Source organism: Olea europaea, unplaced genomic scaffold, assembly GCF_002742605.1.
Source record: "Olea europaea var. sylvestris unplaced genomic scaffold, O_europaea_v1 scaffold3308, whole genome shotgun sequence".
Classification (NCBI taxonomy): domain Eukaryota; kingdom Viridiplantae; phylum Streptophyta; class Magnoliopsida; order Lamiales; family Oleaceae; genus Olea; species Olea europaea.
Genome location: NW_019252018.1, coordinates 21,836 through 39,513, shown reverse-complemented (window position 1 = coordinate 39,513; position 17,678 = coordinate 21,836). Strand labels below are relative to the sequence as shown.

General features: G+C 34.2%; 2 protein-coding genes across 2 annotated transcripts; one reads left to right on the top strand and one right to left on the bottom strand.

The window, feature by feature from the left end:
• Positions 1–10,867: 10,867 nt before the first annotated feature.
• On the bottom strand, positions 10,868–11,481 carry LOC111385850 (dirigent protein 1-like). The gene is made up of 2 exons (XM_023010278.1): positions 11,020–11,481; positions 10,868–10,905 (listed from the first exon to the last, which is right to left on the bottom strand). Exons 1-2 carry the CDS (start codon positions 11,477–11,479, stop codon positions 10,868–10,870), a joined length of 498 nt encoding a protein of 165 aa, XP_022866046.1. The 5' UTR covers positions 11,480–11,481.
• A 4,389-nt stretch (positions 11,482–15,870) lies between these two features.
• LOC111385845 (mitogen-activated protein kinase kinase kinase 18-like) lies at positions 15,871–17,197 on the top strand. The gene has a single exon (XM_023010275.1). The coding sequence runs from the start codon at positions 16,038–16,040 to the stop codon at positions 17,076–17,078; it is 1,041 nt and encodes a 346-aa protein (XP_022866043.1). The 5' UTR covers positions 15,871–16,037; the 3' UTR covers positions 17,079–17,197.
• The last annotated feature ends 481 nt before the right edge of the window (positions 17,198–17,678 follow it).

The following is a 17,678-nucleotide window of genomic DNA, read 5'->3' as shown; positions in this document are numbered from 1 at the left end:
CAAACCGACGATTTTTAAAATGCGATTTCGGTTCGATTTTGCGATTTTTGCTTACAGTCTTACTGAGAACTATAGACAAAGTTTACTGACCATTTAGGGAATTAACCCCGAAATAAATACATGTTTAGTAGGTAAATAGAATTTCAGAAGCATAATGAACTAATTTATTTTTCATTATTTGCTGTCCAAAATAAAATTTGAATTTCAAAATTCTAAATGGGAACAAAAACCACTGTCATCATTTTATTTTCTCTCCTACTTAAATTTCAAAATGAGAATTGAAAATGATATATTTTAGTAATATATATATATATTTTACTTCTTCTTTGTTTTTTTGTCAGATGTATAAATAGTTATGACTTCATATTTGTAGACTCAAATCTATTGAAATATGAGCGGTCAAGCTAGAATCCCTAAAGAGTTTGATATTTATGTTTATAGGCTCAATATTCACTAAAATCCTTTAAAATACGAGTAGAGATACCCGTGCAAACGTTAACGCATTGAGTCTCGTAAAATTTCGATATTCATCTTCCTATTTGAAAATATTTCTACATCTTTATGCAAGCAAAATATCATCCCCTTTCTGCAATAACTGTTAATGTACGAGAAAATTTCTAATTAGTGATGACAAAAAAATTCGCCCTGCCTCTCCTTGAACCCACCACGTGAAGAGGAAAAAAAATTAAAAATGATTTTATTTAGACAATTCACCTATTAAAAACTCATTTTGAATTTGTATTTTATTCTCTGATAATAGTATAACTCTCTATTTAAAAAATGTAAAAAATAAAATGCAAAATCAGAAATTTTAAAAGACTATATTACAAGATTTGATATACATCAATTTTCAGGATGTCCTACCACTATAAAAGAATCTTGCCAGTTAAGGGAGTGCCCCAACTGCATGTGAAGAAATGAAAAAAGAAGACAAAGCACCTTTTGATAAAGGTGTATGAAGGACAATAATACTACATGTGAATACATTAAAGATAAAGAGTAATAATAGAAAAAGATGCTTTTGGATAGAAAAGTTGAACTAACATGTGAAGATGTAGGTCCAAGGAAGAAAATAGAGATGCAAGAATGCCTTTGCTGATGTAATCAATGATGTAATAGAGTCTCATAAACTTGTATAAATAGAGACACTACCATAGAAGAATCATATCTCATCCTACCTTGAATTCTCGAGTTGTAAGCAACAACCTTTTCTCAGTTTAAAAAATCAGTTTTTCTAGAAATCCCTTTGTACCAAATAGAAGTCTTGTATCAATCCTAATAGAAATAAAATTTCAATATTTCGGTATCAATATGAATTTCTCAATCTTTTTCCCATAGATTCTTGAAGGATCTAATAGAAAATTTCCTTCTTATTTTAGCCAAAAAAAAAAAAAGTTTTCCTTAACAGAAATTTAGAGTTTTATTCTTTAGAAGCTGATACAGTGAGAGCAAGTAGCTAAAATAGTAACAATTTCGTGAAGGCAAGAGGCCGTTGGAGAAAGCAGTTTACAAATTCAGAGCTCGAAGGTCACTCGATTATAAGAATACAGGTCTGGTAAAACTATTAAACTTTTACTAAAATTAGAATGAATATTTTTAAGATCTTAAAAGAATCACAGGGACAATTGCATGATGATTATTTTGATAAATGCCAGGATATACAATTGAAGAATTAGATAATTTATTAGAAAGAATGTTAGAAGAAATAAAGAATATTATATCTCAATTAGAAAATATAAATTTACCATTTGAAGAATGTGGTATTTTACTTAGAAAATATGATATGTATGTTAGAGATTATTCCTATTTATTGGATCATAGAATGATTTTATATTCAAATATCCAAAATAGAGTAAATAGAAGATAAAATGATTAAAAGATTAGGACATATGTTACAATATAGAAAGAATTATATCATTAAGTATAATATAGACATTTCCATAAAAATGAACAGTGATAGGCCAAATAGAAAAATCTTCCAATTCATTAATAGACAAGTGAGTTGATAATTATTTTATGGACAATTGATGAAACGCATATGTACACTTTTCTGATAAGAATTGTTACGTGTTGACACACTTGACCAATCCACTGGAACCTATGACCCACTCATTTCGAACCACGTGGCACTCCAGTCGATGTGGTATGTATGGCCGAGGCCCATATACTAAGACCCTTATGAAGGTAGCTGAGGCCATGATGCGAGAACACTATGAAAAGGTAGTCGAAGCCCTAAAATGAAAGTATTATGTGAGTGGCCGAAACAGAAGCCTCCAAACCATAAAAGAGCATATTCCATGATCATTTCTCCCCAGAGATTTTCTATATAAGGATTTTGTTCGAATAATTGATGGGACGTTTGCCAGAAGTGTAAGTGTTAAGTCTTGTCACTAGTATGGAGGTTCTGCATAAGCAATAAATGTTCAGCAAGCTAGCAAGTCAAGAATAATGCCTAGGATTATATGTTTGAGTTAAGGAGGTGAGGCCACGTGCCTCCTCATCCAAGGGTCACCATTTCACATGTACTACTATAAATACTTCCCTTGTGTAATATTAAAGGGCTAATGCAAGAATCAATACAAGGAACAACACTTTACTCAACTCTCTCTTATTATCTTGTAACACAATACGAGTTTACACACTAATTCATACACGTATTCTACAAAGATCGATTGGTAATTATTGTATAAACGGTCTACGAACATCTCGTCGGATTCCGAACGTTTTTATCCCGCGCCGTTGAGCTATTCTCACGCCCTTGATCTGTCCATTTTAGACCGTCCACGTGTCTTTGCGTGTTGAACTTTAACTTACATGTGTACGGGTGGGTCCGACATCTGTTGGCAACATTTTTATGGATCAACAGATTGGCGCCGTCTATGGAAACCCATACTATAATCACGAACATTCTTGTGGTGAAAACTTACTGAAGAGGAACATTTGGGCATCCTCTTGAAAAAAGGGTTTGTTCTTGAAAAAGATCAAGAGGAAGCCTCATAACTTGGACAAAGTTTGGAGTCGAAATCTAGAGAAAAAATGAGCACAGAAGAGGATATAACCCCTAGGACTAGCAGCTATCCTAGCCATGCACCGCAGGTCCCACCACCATCACAGGAGAGGTGGTACGAGAGTGGCAGCCCAGAACCATGGGTGGCGACTGAAGAAGAGGCCTTTGATGAGGCCCTCTCTCTCAAGGAAGAGGTCATGAATAAATAGGCCCTCAGTAACGAGAGAGGTTGATGAAGTGGCCATTGATGAGGCGCCCTCTTTTACAAAAGAGGTCATGCAAAAGAAGACCACTTCAAAGTGAAGAAATTATTGAAGTGGCCCTTGATGAGGCCCCCTCTCTCAAGGAAGAGGCCACGAATAAATAGGCCCCCACTAAGGAAAGATGTTGATGAAGTGGTCCTTGATGAGACCCCCTCTTTTACAAAAGAGGTCATGCAAAAGAAGACCCCTTCAAAGGGGAGAAACTATTGAAGTGGCCCTTGATGAGACCTCCTCTTTAAAAAAAGAGGTTATTAAAATAAAGACCCCCTGAAGTAGCGAGGTGGTTGAAGAAGAGGCCCTTAATTAGGCTCCCTCTTTTAAGGAAGGGGTCATGCAAAAATAGGCCCCCAGTAAAGAGAGAGATTGATGAAGTGACCCTTGATGAGGTCCCCTCTTTTACAAAAGAGGTTAAGCCAAAGAAGACCCCCTCAAAGGGGAGAAACTATTGAAATGGCCTTTGATGAGGCCCTCTCTCTCAATGAAGGGGTCATGAATAAATAGGCCCCCAGTAATGAGAGAGGTTGATGAAGTGGCCCTTGATGAGGCCCTCTCTTTTACAAAAGAGGTCATGCAAAAGATGACCCCTTCAAAGGGGAGAAACTATTGAAGCGGCCCTTGATGAGGCCCTATCTTTAAAAAAAGAGGCTATTAAAAAAGAAGACCTTCCGAAGTAGGGAGGTAACTAAAGAAGTGACATTTAATGAGCCCCCTCCGTTGAAGGAGAGACAATGAATAAATAAGCTCCCTGAGAAGGAAGATGCTACTAAAGAAGTGACCTTCAATAAGAGAACCCCCTACAAAGATGAGGTCTCTGATGAAGAGGCCATGAAGTGAATAAACTTGAAGAGGTGGTAATACTTGGAATGTGAGACTCAAACGCTATAAAAGGACTAAAAGCGTACGAAAATGTGAACTTGGGGACTGACATGTAGATGTTCCCAAAGATGAAGGACTGTGAATGCAATTTTATCGAGGCTATGATTCAAAATAAAGTTCAAAATATGAGGATCAAAATGTACAAGATCAAAAGTTGAGGGACCTTACTACGAAAATACTAAAGGACTTGAAGACAGTTTTCATATTTTGCTTATATACAAGCATGAGTTTCCACAGGCTCATTATGCAAAGCCTCATCCTTGCTTGTGCTTCGAGCTCGCCATATGAGGCCCCATATTTTGCCTATACTTCAGCACCTCCACTACCTAAGACTTCATCACTTCAAGTTAATTTGTATGATTATAATAGTTTGAGAACTATTAGCGGAATGTTTATTTTCCATCTGGTCAGACGTGTTAGCCCCTGAAAAATGAGCATTTCCTAACCTCCTTCGCGATATGTTTATCTCTCACCTCTGACTATCGAGCTTAGCCATAAGATATCGTCACTCCGAGACTGCTTATAAGACTCCGATAGTTTGAGACGAGCCACCAGTTTGATATTTATTTCCACTTCATGATATGCCTCACCGTACGAGTTATTACATTATAGCAACTGTCTATCTTTCAGAGTTTTGCTGCTGCCTCGGCCATGTTACATCCACTTATCCTCGGAGAGCTTATATTACCTCTACATGGCTGAACTATCCACCATGTTGGAAGCGTCAGCGCCTCGGAGGAGAGGTCAGGATCCCATCTTTGGGCCACCTCGTTTGAACTTTGAGGCGCACGCCACTTACCTCCCTTTGGCAAGACTGAACGCCAAGGGGAAAAGCCTCAACATAAATGAACCATCCACCATGTTGGGAAGCTTCGACGGCTCGGAGGAGAGATCAAGATCCCATCTCTAGGCCACCTCACTTGAACTCCGAGGTGCACGCCACTTACCTCCCTTTGGCGAGACTGAACGCTAAGGGGAGAAGCCTCGACATAGCTGAACCATCCATCATGTTGGGAAGCGTTGATGCCTCGAAGGAGAGGTCCTAATCCCAATTCTGGGTCACCTTGCTTGAACTTTGAGGCGTACGCCAGATGCCTTCTTTTGGCAAGACTGAATGCCAAAGGAAGAAGCTTCCACTTTGATCGAACTCCTTTACCCATTGATTCACGAGGCTCAATCGCTGCGAGCTCCACGTAGCTCTACCTTTTCAACCTACCTACCAAAGCCGTTAGAATGCCAAAGTAATCCAATTCAGTTGAAAGGTTGTTCAGTTTAAGCATCCGTTCAAGTTACAAAGTTATCAAACTTAAGTGCTTCAACTCACTTGGACGTCACAACTTGCTTAAGTTCAATCTGAGTTGAGCCATTGTTCATGTGGCTTGAGTTATAATTTCAAGTGATTGGAGTTAGGATGTCAAGTTCAAGTTCAAGTCACAAGCCTCGTAGATTCGATTTCTCAACCACCTTGGTTTCATCATAAATCAGCCTTCACAAGCCTCGCAGGTTCGATTTTTCAACCAATTCGACTTCTTCATCACAATTCAGCCATCACAAGCCTCGCAAGTTCGGTTTCTTAACCACCTCGACCTCTTCATTACAATTCAGCTTTCACAAGCCTCGTAGATTCGGTTTATTCAACCACCTTGGCTTCTTCATCATTCATCCACTACAACACATTTCTAACTCCAACCATGATATAAATATCTATATTTGGACTTGGGGGACTATTATTTGGGGTTTAAAAATTCTTTCAATTTTTACCCAACTTACTGGCTTTACTTCATTAGAGTCAACGCATTACATAAATGACTATACTTGGACTTCAGAGACTATTGTTATGTGTTGACACACTTGGCCAATCCACTGGGACCTAAGGCCCACTCATGCCAAACCACGTGGCACTACAGTCGAGGTGGGATGTATGGCCGAGGCCCATATACCAAGACCCTTGTGAAGGTAGCCGAGGTCATGATGCGAGAACACTATGAAAAGGTAGCCGAAGCCCTAAAGTGAAAGTATTATGTGAGTGGCCGAAACCCTGAAGCCAAAGCAGAAGCCTCCGAACGATAAATGATTGATGGGACGTTTGTCAGAAGTATAAATGTTAAGTCTTATCATTAGGATGGGGGTTTTGCATAAGCAATAAATGTTCAGCAAGCTAGCAAGTCAAGAATAATGCCTAGGATTAAATGTTTAAGTTAAGGAGATGAGGCCACGTGCCTCCTCATCAAAGGGCCACCATTTCATATGTACTACTATAAATACTTCCCTTGTGTAACATTAAAGGGCTAATGCAAGAATCAATACAAGGAACAACACTTTACTCAACTCTCTCTTATTATCTTGCAACACAATACGAGTTTACACACTAATTCATACACGTATTTTACAAAGATCGATTGGTAATTATTGTCCAATCGTTATGCGAACATCTTGTCGGATTTCGAATGTTTTCGTCCCACGCCTTTGAGCCGCTCCCACGCCCCCTTTGCTATTATATCTAGACCGTCCACGTGTGTTAACGTGTTGGACTAGACTTACGTGTGCACGGGTGGGTCTGGTATCTGTTGGCAACATATTTTGGCGTCAACAATAATAACTTTCATATTTAAAATATGTATATATACTTACATGTCAATTGCACTAACATATATGGGGACCCTAACCTACTGTTAACATATAACGTACTTGTTTGATATACATTAATTTATTTTATGATTTGCTACAAGGTCATTTTTAATCACACATTTATGCAGTAAAGTATTTTACATGTATACAAAAAACTTTTAACTACTTTTTAGCCACGCATTTTTTTAAAAGTCACTATTTAAAACTCTTTTTTCCTACAATAATGTTTGTCAAACAGGCTCTAATGAGCGTATCCGAACTCATACTTTAATGGATATTTTAGAATTTATGGATTCTTATAGTTTTCAAGAATTTAATTATAAGCATGAACTCTCTAAAATGGAGAGCATCTCGTGTTTTGGAGAATCACTTGAAAATGTTTTTAATAGATAATATAAAAAAGAGAAAGAATTCACTTTTTAGTTAAAAAATAAAATCTATAACCTGATCTTTATTAGAAAAAAATTCAAGACTTTGTCGTTTGTAATGACTAATTCCATCAATCCACAAAATCAAGCAAATAAATATTAACCAGTTCCTTCTGAATTTGAACAAGACGACAAGCTACAAATCACATTAAAAAAAAAGATATTAAAATATTAAAAAATCAATTCAATTCGAAAATAAGAATATTTATATTATAGCGTCAAAAGTCACTTAAAAAATAAAGCGGTTAATTTCCTAAATGGTCACTAAATTTTGCCTAAAGTTCACATCGGGTAACTGAACTTTAGAACTTCCTTCATTAGTCATTGAAATTTGCAAACTAGGATCCAATCCATCAATGAGTAAACACCGCTTACAAAAATTGACAAACTTGATTAGATGTATAATGGAATGGCTCATGTAGCACATCATAGTAATTACCGAATGTCAAATCACATTGTTGCATCTCACGTGAAAAGTTGTTGTTAGCCAAACAATTGCCAAAATAAAAAAAAATAAATAAAATCAGATAATCAAAATCACTCCCTTTTTTACTGTCCATAGTAAAAATCATAATCCTCTCATCACAACAATGCGAACACAAATCTCATCCATGAACTTCAACAGCCCAAATGAAGAAATTCCAATTCTCTATTTTTCTGAAATGTAACAATCCAAATCTTTGACAACAGTCAAAGGTTTACCCTTCATTTGTAATAGTAGCAAATTAAGATTATAATCATCTTCAGTTTGTGATAAATCAAAGTTATAAACATCATACAAGATAAAATTTGCTACGGATGCAATGAAACTGGACTTTCCGATGCCCAGGGAAGGAGGGGTGTAAAAGAAGATAGCTCCACCACCAAGATTTAATCTTGTGTTGCAAATCCAGGTGAACAACAATTGTGTCCAAATTTGAAGGATGATTAAATTGAACAGATCTCCATTTTCCATTACTATTCATGTTCAACTTCAATTTATTCCTTCTATGTTCAATATCGTTAGAAATTGTATGAGTATATCGAAGATAAGGCTTTAAAATTCCCTCTTTTTAAATTTTCAACACAAAACTTCGTTCATTTTTCACCCACATTTGAGAATTTCTTTTATGGGTTATCACAAGGACCCCTAGGAACTAGGGGTGTAAGCGGTCCGATTTTACTGATTTTTGACAGATTTTCAAACCAAATCATTTAAAACGGTTTGCGAAAAATCCAAACCTAAATCAAACCATTTTGAACGGTTTGAAAAAAATTCAAACCTAAATCTAACGGTTTGGTCCGGTTTTAAACCGTCGATTTCGCCATTTATTTTTTTGCTCGTCTACTTTTATGTCATTAGTTCATTGAATTTAATATATATTTATATCTCACTAGTAATAAATTTAAAACAAATTAAGCCCCTGTTTGAACCAAATTTTTGGGACAAAAAAATTAAATTTTGGATCGTTATTCCACAAGTCCAACTACCTTCGTTGATTTGCTATTTCATGTATGGGACCTAGCCTCCTGTCCAATAGTCAATTTTCTCATTATGATGATATGAAAAATATGGCTCAAATATGGGCTAAATATATCTACTATAAATTTAAAAATCAACTAAATCAAAATGAAATCACAATAAACTAAAACATAGCTTCTTTTTTTTTTCATTTTTGTTCACTTTTTTTAGGCTAATGACGATACAATAATGTTACAATACAAGTCTATTAAACTAGATATAAGGTCCAAAAAATATAATAATGTCCAACAAGACCTCGTGATCATCATATCTGAAAAAAATAACACTGATTAAATAAACAGAATAACCAACCACAATAATGAAGCAATTGTTTATAATATCTAAACATAACAATTACACAAGTTTACGTTTGTATGATGTTACGAAACATGTTTAATTTCAGATTCTTACCTTAATTTGCTTCAAAAAATTATTGATCTAAAATTTTATTTGTGGCAAATATTATCACCAAAGATCTGGGATCTCTTTGTCTCCGATTTGGTATAATGGATTTCAATTCAACTTTGAAGAGGCGTGAAAAATCTGAAAAAGAAATGCGTGGTGCCGGTGGCTCAAAACTGTGTTGGATGTCGACTGGAGTTCATCTAAATTTTGAAAAGGAAATAGGCTTTTGATAGATTATGTTAGTCTTGAAATTATTAAATATATATTAGGATTATTGGATGATGATGATGATGATGATAATGATAATAATAATAATAATAATAATAATAATAATAATAATAATAATAATAATGTATTAGAAAATTAGGAATCGACAAAAATACCCACAAATGACAAAACTATTAAATTTTACATATTTGGATGAATTTTCAAAAAATTTCATTTTTTCATTTTTTTTATTTTTATATATTTTTTCGCCTGTCCGGTTTGGTTTTAAATCGCAATTAAAATTCTCAAACTTAAACCAAACCATTTTGACCGGTTTGGTTTGGGTCAAAACCATTTCGTTGATTGGGTCCAAGTGGCATCAAACCGACGATTTTTAAAATGCGATTTCGGTTCGATTTTGCGATTTTTGCTTACAGTCTTACTGAGAACTATAGACAAAGTTTACTGACCATTTAGGGAATTAACCCCGAAATAAATACATGTTTAGTAGGTAAATAGAATTTCAGAAGCATAATGAACTAATTTATTTTTCATTATTTGCTGTCCAAAATAAAATTTGAATTTCAAAATTCTAAATGGGAACAAAACCACTGTCATCATTTTATTTTCTCTCCTACTTAAATTTCAAAATGAGAATTGAAAATGATATATTTTAGTAATATATATATATATTTTACTTCTTCTTTGTTTTTTTGTCAGATGTATAAATAGTTATGACTTCATATTTGTAGACTCAAATCTATTGAAATATGAGCGGTCAAGCTAGAATCCCTAAAGAGTTTGATATTTATGTTTATAGGCTCAATATTCACTAAAATCCTTTAAAATACGAGTAGAGATACCCGTGCAAACGTTAACGCATTGAGTCTCGTAAAATTTCGATATTCATCTTCCTATTTGAAAATATTTCTACATCTTTATGCAAGCAAAATATCATCCCCTTTCTGCAATAACTGTTAATGTACGAGAAAATTTCTAATTAGTGATGACAAAAAAATTCGCCCTGCCTCTCCTTGAACCCACCACGTGAAGAGGAAAAAAAATTAAAAATGATTTTATTTAGACAAGGGGCCCCCCCCCCCCCCCCCTCTCTGCCATCCCTATTCTTGACCACGAAATCCAATGAGTTATATTCTTTAGCATATCAGCGTAAAACCCAATCTTTAGATCCAAATATTCGTTTTTGTGTTATTTACTAGTCAATCAATTTGCCAGGTTTTAAATTTCAGAAATATGCCCTTTTGTGTTTATTTATTAATGCCAATCAAATTTCTACACAATTGTGCCGAGTTAAACAAAGAAGTTTGAATCTATATGAAAATATTAGTCTCTCATGAATACTTGTAGATCGCATTTTCAAGAAGAACTTCGCTATCTCTGATAAAAATTTTTGTCAAATGAGATATTTATATTTAACTAATAAGAAACTCATTTGTAATATAAATGTATTTAAGTAATGACGAACATCTAAAAGTAATAAAGGGCATGTGGACTACTAATAAGGTAAAAAGCAAGTAAAAATAAAATAAAACTAGGAAAAGCCATCTGCACGAGACTTCAACAAACACACTACAAATAACTTGTTTCGTAATTAAAATAAATTTGAAACTAATTTCAGAAATTTATTATTACGACTCAAATAAATTCTTTATCCCAATCAATAGTGTAATACGGTAACGTTACATTGGACAACTGCGTAGTGAATAATAGGGTCATAATAAATAGTCTCAAAAGTAACAAAACCTCGTGCAAGGCGAAATTGTCCAGTGCCACCCACAACCGCCACTTCTCTTACTCTATCAAACTGAGCACTGCTTCCTTGTATTTCAAGAGTACTACCTTTGTACTCCTCGTTAGTGAAGACAATTGATATGAGGACATGTGTATTAGATCCATCTAAAGCCGAAGTCACATACATACCTTGGGCTCGTGCAACCTGGGCCGAGCTTCCATCAAACCCTTCTGTTACTGGATCATCGGTGACAAAGATGGCTCCAAATTTGGTAAAATTAAGAAGCTTATTGGGACGTTGTTCCATCGTGATCTGTATTATAGTTGCATTAGGTCCACCTGACCAATCTTGAAAATATATTGACATTTTTGTTTCTTTAAGCTGACCAAGTTCTACTTGTGAAGTACACATGATTATGGCTAGAAACATAAGTAAGGACAGTTTGATTGAATTTGATGTCATTGTTGATTGATAAAGAACCTTAAAGGAAGAAAATGGTGTCTTAAGCCTGGTTTTGATGTATTTACATTTCTTTGTGAAATTATGAGATATATATAGTGTGGGGGGTTGGGTTAAAAGTCAAGGACAAGAATCATGTTGTCAAAAAGCACTAATTTAAAAAACTTTGAATGGATGCGATGTTTGGACTGTGCCCTTTTTTCTTTTTATACATAAGAAATAAATTTAAAATGAAGATAAATTTGTTTTCATAGGAATGCAACATTTGATTATCCCACTTTTTGCCCCATAGCTTAAATATTTAGGTTTAATTGCACTTACTGTCCCCAACTTTTGCCTCATGTAACAACTTTGTCCCCATTCTTTTTTACTTTGTCGTACTTTTGTTCTCAATCCTTCATTAATTAGTATGGCTGATCCTTAGTGATGCTTTCCACCCAATTAAACTGTGAATCATGCATGATGCATATGCACCTCATATGATTAAGTGATGGTATGAATGTCCAAATACTATTTAGACTTTAAACAAACAAAAAATGGTCAAAACGAAAAATCAATGGTACCATCAAATTTTTAATAACTCATCTCTCTAAAAAAAGGTCAAAATTCAGTAAGTGAGAGCTGTTTATTTTATTTATATTCTATTTGTCATTTATTTATTATAGGTTGACATTATACCCCTTTGTATTTTTTTTTTTTTTTTTTTTTTTTTGGGACAGGGGAACCCACAGCCGTTACCGTTTGGGTGCGCACTGGGTAAACCCTCGAGTTGACGCAATAGCTTGCAAACCACGCTAGTCAGGTAAATCGCATTAAGCAAGCCCTTTGCAACAGGATCGACCGAAAAAGTGTTGGTAGGGGGAATCGAATTCATGATCAAAGGTCTTCGCGCTCACCTACTCTATCAACTCGGCTACCCCATGAGGGGTGTTTTATCTTTGAATTTGTTAATATAGGAGATTGCAAATTTATGTTGGAATTTGTAAAGATAGGAGATTGTAAATGATTCCATAAGTAACATTAACAGACAGTACAAATTCAAATAGCGAGTTCACGCTTACGTTTGAATCAGCTATTTGATTGTGGCATTATTTTATTTATTTATTTATTTTTAAATTTTAAACAAGTCAAAATTATTCGATAAAACTAAATTTGATACGTAGATGAAAGTCCAAATAAAAACAGATAAGCGATCTCAAATAATTATTTGCACATGAACAAAGTTTTCAACCTTGAGGATTGAGGAAAAATTCCCAAGTCGTTAATTTATTGAAATTCAATCAAGGAAAAGATTGTCGTGCTTGTTTTTAATAAGCCTTTTGTTTATTAGAATCTTGTCAAACTTTATTTTTAAAAATACATTTCTCCGAATTCACAACTTAAATCGGGGTCATTAATTGACTCGAGTTGATGGTTGATCCGTCTAATTTAGTTGACTGATAATACAAGATAGAGAAAAAGTCATAAGTAAAAAAGCGTTAATTTATGACATTTTACACGGTCTTCTCGTAAGAAAAAGAAAAAAATCAAATGAAAATGGGAGAAAGGGAAAGAATAGACGCACTTGACATTTTGGTGACAAATGGCTCTTGATGGTTATCTATCTTAGTCATTCCACTCAGGGGCGGACGCAAACATTTTATATTAGGGTGTTACAATCAAATTTTTTAAAAAAGGGAAGAAATTTTTTTTATTACTTTATATGAGTTATAAACCGTTATACTACTTTTTCATCTTGATTATTTTTATATCTAGAAAATTTATATATTTAAAAAAAAAAATTGATCATTTTTAGGAATTTTTTTATTATTTTTACTTTTTCCTCTCAATCAATTAATTATTTTTTAAAAAAATTATACGTCTCTTTTTAGCATACACGTTTGACGTACGTTTAACTATTTTCGATATTCATTTAGATAATTCGTTATGTTTATGATATAGTTCTCGAAATAAGTTTCGAGCAGATATAGAAGATTTATGGATATGGTTAATGTATAATCGTCAATTTTTTTTAAAGTTGGCTTGTTATCAAAATTATTGAAATATTAGTTTCAAACGTCCTATTTTGACGCGTCGTAACATTTGCTACGATTGGCTATTTCGCACAACATTAACAACGAAAAATACTATGCCGTGAGTACTTCAAAATGATATTAAGAATGTAATATTTCAACTTTGTTCGATATTTCATAGTGAACCCGAAAACTAAGACCCAAAAAAAAAAAAAAAAAATCCTTGAAAAAGCTTGAGGGTCAAGTGACCCTAGGGACCCAGTTGGGTCCGCCCCTGATTCCACTAGTTTACAAAGTAGATCTACGTATTTAATTGATTGATACATAATGCATGTTTAGCTAAACATAAGAAAATTATGTTTACTTAAGTAAGTTTTAAAATAATCTTCTTCTTCTTCTTCTTTTCTTTTTTTCTTTTTCTTTTTCTTTTTTTTTTTGTGAAAATAATTTTTATTTTATTATCAAATAAATAAGTTGAATATTGCAATTAAAATAAAAATATTTCGTAACGTTTTATCACCCCAATAGATCTCATATTTTGGTACCACCTATCAAGTAATGGAGTCAATGGAATGGTCCATTCATTTTGTCATTTTATTAATTTACTACTAATTAAATTCCAAGTATTGTTGTTTAGTGTGCTGTAGGAGTGGTTCTCTTCAATTTGGTAAAATTGGTTACAACATCTTGAATCCCTTAGCTTCTACTTCAAACCAACTCCAACTCACTTCTTTCCCAATTTCAAACTTTACTCTTTTAGATCGCAATAACGATCTTAAATTTCAAGCGGCAGAGAGGATCATGACTAGTTGGACGGGTTCATTTTTCTCTTTAAAACTTAATAAATTCACACTTTTATCAAATATGTAATGTGGAGACTTGAATCCATCATGTTAAATCACTTTTTTAAAAGTTTATTCTGTTTTTAAAAAATATCATAAATATATCATTCAAATTCTGTCTTTACCAAATTTATTATTATTGCAAATTTTATATAGATTTCAAAATTTTGTGCTACGTGTACAAATTTAAACCATGGATTTGTGTAGAATTGAAGTGGTAAAAATGTGAATTTTATGGATTGATGTTTAGGTTGTACTTAAGTTGAAAGACTTTTTATCTACAATTGATATCTAATAAATGTCATCTATTTTTTGTTTTAAATTTTATGAATTGCTATTGAGGTTTTTTATTGTCTTAATATAAAAATAAAATCACTTCTAAATCAGGATATGAAATATAAATTTGAAAATAAAATATTAATTTTGTTGAGTCACTTCATCTAACAAAACTTATAAGCTCCAGTTTGGTAGCAATTTTTCAATGAAAAAAAATCAATTTTTTGAACATTATTTCACTATTCTAATTGTCATTTTTTAATTTCTTCACTCATAGACGAGATCCAATTTTCTCTTTCACGATAAAAAAAAAATCAATTTTTTGACCATTATTTCACTATTTTAACTGCCATTTTTAACTTCTTCACTCACAGTTGAGACATATTTTTCTCTTTCACGGTCAAAAAATCAGTTTTCATAATTACTATCAAACAGACCCTAAATCTAGATGAAGCTTTTGACGTTAATTTTCTCCATGACATCAACTTGATTCACATTTGCATTTAGATTCTCTAAGTGGGTAGAGTGCATTAGTAGTCAAAGGTGATAGCTTTGTTTAGTAGTCATCCATCGTGATTGAATTATTTGCAATCACTAGGGCTTTTCAAGCATCTTCATTGTCCATTAATATTGGTTACTTTTAAAACCTTGATTTACAAGTTAAGAACAATTGCATTCATATGGTTTAAATCGTAAGATACCAAAAATGATTCTTTTCTTGCATCTAGAAGGTAGGTTATCATATATTATTATTAATTAATAATGCAATTTCCTTAATATTAGTCCAAAATTTAGTGGGACTTATCCTAATTTGCCTAATATTAGGATCATTTGCCAAACTATTGAGGGTGTTTATGTTCTAATTTGATAGTCGAATTTAATTTTCTTACAAAATTAATGTATACATATTTGACTTTAAGTTTCCACCAAAAAGTGGAATACCCAGAAATCAAAATCAACTTATTAGTTAGTTCAACCCAACAGACCCAACCATTACTTCCAAGTTTAATCTTCAAAGTTCATCAAAGCATGTTGAGTATTTTGGATTGTCCAATCCAAATCAAATCTGCTAACACACTTTTGTACCAAATATTAATGCCACGTGATGAAAGCCCATTTTGCCAAGTAATTGCCGCTCACCTGACTCCGAATCTCTAATTTCCTCCACATACATTTCGCCACGTTACTTAACTCCCGTTAAAGGAATCGTCAACTCGATTGAGGGGGAGAGGACACCTAATAACCACTGCCCAACTAATTTAAATTTTGGACAGACCTTTCAATTTAAAATGACACCATATATATAGGTCCCAATCCAAATACAAGCACAGCACACCCAATCTAAAGCTTTCTTCTTCAATTCAATTTTACTTCTCAGAAATGGAGTGGACCAGAGGGCACACCATAGGCCACGGCGCAACCGCCACTGTGTCGATAGCCATTTCGGGGTCAGGTGACTCATATGCTGTCAAATCAGCATATCTATCGAAATCCGAGTTCTTGCAAAGGGAGCAAAAGATTCTGTCCTCTTTGAATAGTCCTTTTGTAGTTGAGTACATAGGGTATGACATTACTCGACACAACAATACAATCATGTTCGATTTGATTATGGAATATGTTCGTAATGGTACGCTTGTGGACGTCATTCACAAGTGCGGTGGCCGGCTGGATGAATCCATGATCATTCACTACACACGCCAAATTGTTCAAGGATTGGAATATCTCCATTCAACTGGTATAGCGCACTGTGATATCAAGGGGAGAAACATTCTGATTGGAGAAGATGGTCTTAAAATTTCAGATTTTGGTTGTGCCAAGAGGATAAAAAATCTGGTGGAAGGTATAAGGGATGATCGAGAAGCATCGATAGGAGGGACACCGGCGTTCATGGCACCAGAAGTTGCAAAAGGGGAGGAGCAGGGATTTCCAGCTGATATTTGGGCATTAGGATGCACGATTATTGAAATGGCCACAGGCGGTTCGCCTTGGCCTAATCTTAGCCATCCATCATCACTACTTTTTCGAATTGCCTTGTCGGAAGAGTTACCGGAGTTTCCAGCGTTCCTTTCGGACAAAGCAAAAGATTTCTTGAGCAAGTGCTTAAGAAGAGATCCAAAACAGCGATGGACGGCTGAACAACTCGTTAAGCATCCATTTCTTGAGGAATTATCCAATGCAAAGGAATTAACAGATGATACAGCCTGCTCGCCAACTAGTATTCTTGATCAAGGCATTTGGAGCTTCATAGATGAATCAGAAACCTCATACCATCGGAGCCAAACAGATGGTACCTTAAATTCTCCAAACCGAAGGTTGAAGCAGTTGTCAATGAGTTCAGGATTAATGGCTCACTGGAATACGGAAGACAGTTGGATAACAGTTAGAAACGGTGAAGATAACAATATTAGGCCAGTTCAGTGACAGATAACGATAAACAATAGTTGTCAGATAGTAAGGTAGTAATTTTCTGCATAGAGAACACACCGTTGTACAGATTTCATTTTCAATTTTGATTTGAGACACATATAGTTGGTATATAATTGAGTATCTGATCTATTTTCATCACTTCATTCTATTTATTTCTAGAACAACTATATACTTCGACAACAGCAGACGATTTAATATGACCACACGATAATTTACTGAATCTACGCTATCTCTTCTGGATAAATTTTAATAAATTATTGGATAATCTTTGGAGAAATATTTTGATATGAATAATGAAATAGTGCTACAGCTTGGAATTGGCTAAAAACGTAATCATCTTGGAGAACTGGCTAAAAAATCGTGATTATTAAGTCAAGAACCACGCAGTGTCGTTTATGTCCTGGTTAGTATAAAATCAATTATTGGTTAATCCACGGGTTTGAAAGCTGAGAATTGCGTTTTCAGTTTTCTTGAGTCTTCTTCATCGATCAATTTCTTCTCTTTCTTTCTTTGTTTGTGTATTCAAGAACTACAGTGGTTGAGGGCAGTTTGCGAGGGTAATAAATGATCATTTTTTAGGATTTATTCCGAATC

Excerpts from the sequence above, each read along its gene's own strand:
- LOC111385850 (XM_023010278.1), bottom strand. The coding sequence starts at position 11,479 with ATGTGTACTTCACAAGTAGAACTTGGTCAGCTTAAAGAAACAAAAATG. Across the intron at positions 10,906-11,019 it reads TCACTACGCAGTTGTCCAAT|TGTGTTTGTTGAAGTCTCGT; the intron begins GTAACGTTACCG and ends AGTTATTTGTAG.
- LOC111385845 (XM_023010275.1), top strand. The coding sequence starts at position 16,038 with ATGGAGTGGACCAGAGGGCACACCATAGGCCACGGCGCAACCGCCACT.